At 44.9% G+C, this 2784-nt stretch overlaps 1 protein-coding gene across 4 annotated transcripts in view; it reads left to right on the top strand.

Moving 5' to 3' along the window:
- Aptx (aprataxin) overlaps window positions 1-2784 on the top strand; it is a 19180-nt gene that overhangs the window by 5625 nt on the left and 10771 nt on the right. For 3 of the 4 annotated variants that reach the window (XM_029533442.1, XM_029533441.1, XM_021222242.1), the window contains exon 2: window positions 1683-1819. In XM_029533442.1, the coding sequence (XP_029389302.1) occupies window positions 1690-1819 (130 nt within the window). In that variant the 5' untranslated portion in view covers window positions 1683-1689. Of the gene's footprint in view, window positions 1-1682; window positions 1820-2784 lie in introns of those variants that run through there. The other variant, XM_029533444.1, reaches the window with a different exon arrangement.

Below are 2784 nucleotides of genomic sequence, written 5' to 3'. Positions count from 1 at the left end.
CCCGGCTTATTTTTATTTTTTGAAATTATGTGTATGTGTGTGGGGGAGGGTGGTGTGCACAGGTGACTGCAGGTGCCCACAGAAGTGTCAGATGCCCTGGAGCCAGGGTTACAGGGGCTTGCAAACTTGGTATCTCTCCAAAAGCAGTGTGTACTGTTAACCCTTGAGCCACCTCTGCACTTTTCTCACTCTAAGTAGTGTCTTCTATAAATCCTTCAGTTTGTTTAATGGCATCTTCCAAATTAGAACTGTAGACCCCCTATTTTTAATTAAATTAAATTGATTAATTAATTAATTTTTTGAGATAGAGTCTCATGTAGCCCTGGCTGCCCTGGAACTTGTTACGTACACAAGGCTGGCCTTAAACTCACAGAGATCTGCCTGCCTTTGTCACCTTAGTGCTGGGGTTAAAGTCATGCACGATGTCTGGCTAATTTAGAAATCTTTTGTTTGCTATCTCTTTACTCCTTTGTTATTTTCCAAATGTCACCAGAATATAAGTATATTTTCTAGATTCCTCTTTTCCTTGTTTTTGAGACAGGGTCTTACAATGTCATCTTGGCTGGCCTGGGAACTTGCTATGTAGGAGACAGAGGTCTTAGATCTCTGAGCATTGGAGACCAGCTTAGTCTAAATGGTCCCAGGCTAGCCGGTGCTGACATGAGAAAAAGAAAGAGCAAGGCTGGAGAGACGGCTTAGCAGTTAGCATATGTGACCTGTGTGGTGGCTGCAATGGCTGTAGCCTTAGGTTAAACCTAGGCATGCAGGTATTGTGTGCATGTGGTGCACAAACTGACAAGCACACACATTCTCTCTCCCAGATAAGGACTAGGAATGTAGTTCAGTGGGACAGCACTTGCCTAGCATGTACAAAGCCCTGACTTTAGTTAATTCCCCCCACCCCCAAACAAAAAGAAAAGAGAATGAGAGAGAGAGCCTAATACATAGAAAGACACCAGAGACCTGAAGAACTTTTTTTTTTCCTTTAGGGTTGTTTTTTCTTTAAGGGTGTTTTGTTTGTGTATATGTAAATGTACCATATGTGTGTAATGCCCATGGAGGTCAGGAGAGGGTGTTACATTCCCTGAAATTGAAGTTAGAGATGGTTGTGAACCACAATGTAGGTATGGGGAACCAAATACGGGTCCTCTGGAATAGCTGTAAGTGCTGTTACTGCTCAGCCATTTCTCTTGGTCCCACATCTTCATCATTCAGTTCTTGGTTCTCTGTTCTAACCCAAACCCTCAAATATATCCCTTTCTTCATGAGACCCTTTTTATTACTCTCAAGGGCCAGTCCTGCCACTGGGCTAATGTGATGTTTGGTTACTCTCTTAAAGTGCTTGTGTCTTACCGCAGTAACTAGTGTATGCATTGTCTGCTCACACACCCTACTCCAGCCTCTTCAACTTACTTCTGAGGGACACTCTGCATTTAGCCTAATGCCCGGCATAGGATATCCACAGATGTGCAACAAGTGTTTGAAGGCGGGGTACTTACTTACCTGATTATCTCATTAATCCTCAGCAGCCTCTGAGTCCTGTCATTGTCACAGCTTTATAGGTGAGGACGTTGAGACATGAAGTCACCTGTCTTAGTGACCTTCCTGGAAGCCGTGTGTGCTGAGGCTGGGCGTGGCCTGCCTGGGTGATTTGTTTTTCAGTGATTCTGTTTTGCTTTTAGAGCCAAGATGCGGGTGTGCTGGTTGGTGAGACAGGACAGCCGGCACCAGCGAATCAAACTTCCCCATTTGGAAGCTGTTGTGATTGGTCGAAGCCCAGAGACCAAGATCACAGATAAGAAATGTTCCCGACAGCAAGGTAATGGTCATAGCAATGTGAAGATGACTGTGTTTAGTTATGGGGGATAATGATAACCAGAGAACACATTTCCTGGTGTTCTTGCTGAAAAACCTATTGTATTCCAAAACCAAGGTTCATAAGTTGTGTTCTTTCAGCATACACCTGGGCTGGTCATCCTGGATTCTGCCTTCACTGTGCAGTTACACGTAAGGCAGATTCAGGTAAGGGATAAGTGGCTGACGTCTTGTTACACTGGGATGGAAGGATTGAGTCTTGTATTCTGCTGTGTCCAGTAACTATGCGTTGAGCAGAAAAAGTTAATTCTGGAATCGCCAAACTGAAACCCTATCTGAGTCATAGTGGGGTGGTGTCAGCCTTTACACACCGCCTCACACAGAGGGTAGGTCTCTATAAGAATGTGGCATCCAGCTCGTCTTTCAAATGGTTTAATGGGAAAAGCTGAAAGGGAGACACGCACGCACACGCACACACACAATTTCCTGCAAACTATAGGCATGCTCAGGGTAAATCCTAAGGTTCTGGATTTAGAGTTGGGGTTCTGCATTGCTCTCTTGAACATTCTTTCTTCAGGCTTGAATTTCTGTTTCCCAAGATCATATCTTTTACCTCTTTCTCTGTTGAAGTCACTTGATGGCAATGTTCCTTGCCCTGAAGCTCATGCTAGAGAAACCCTCTACTACTTTAGCTTCAGCCCCAGCTCTAGGTAGGTTTTCCTTCTCTCCAGTAGTAGAATCTTACCTAACCATGAGCTGGAGCTTTTCTCCTGTGGGCCGTCTGTGGTCCCGAGCTGGCTAGGGGTCTGTAGGGGTTCATGAAAGCTGCATCTCAGTTCGGTCTGTCTGCCTGCCTGCCTGCCTGCCTGCCTGCCTTCCTTCCTTCCTTCCTTCCTTCCTTCCTTCCTTCCTTCCTTCCTTCCTTCCTTCCTTTCTTTCTCTTTCTTTTCTTTTCTTTTCTTTTCTTTT

This window comes from Mus pahari, chromosome 22, assembly GCF_900095145.1.
Source record: "Mus pahari chromosome 22, PAHARI_EIJ_v1.1, whole genome shotgun sequence".
Classification (NCBI taxonomy): Eukaryota; Metazoa; Chordata; class Mammalia; order Rodentia; family Muridae; genus Mus; species Mus pahari.
This window is presented reverse-complemented; position numbering and strand designations above follow the sequence as displayed.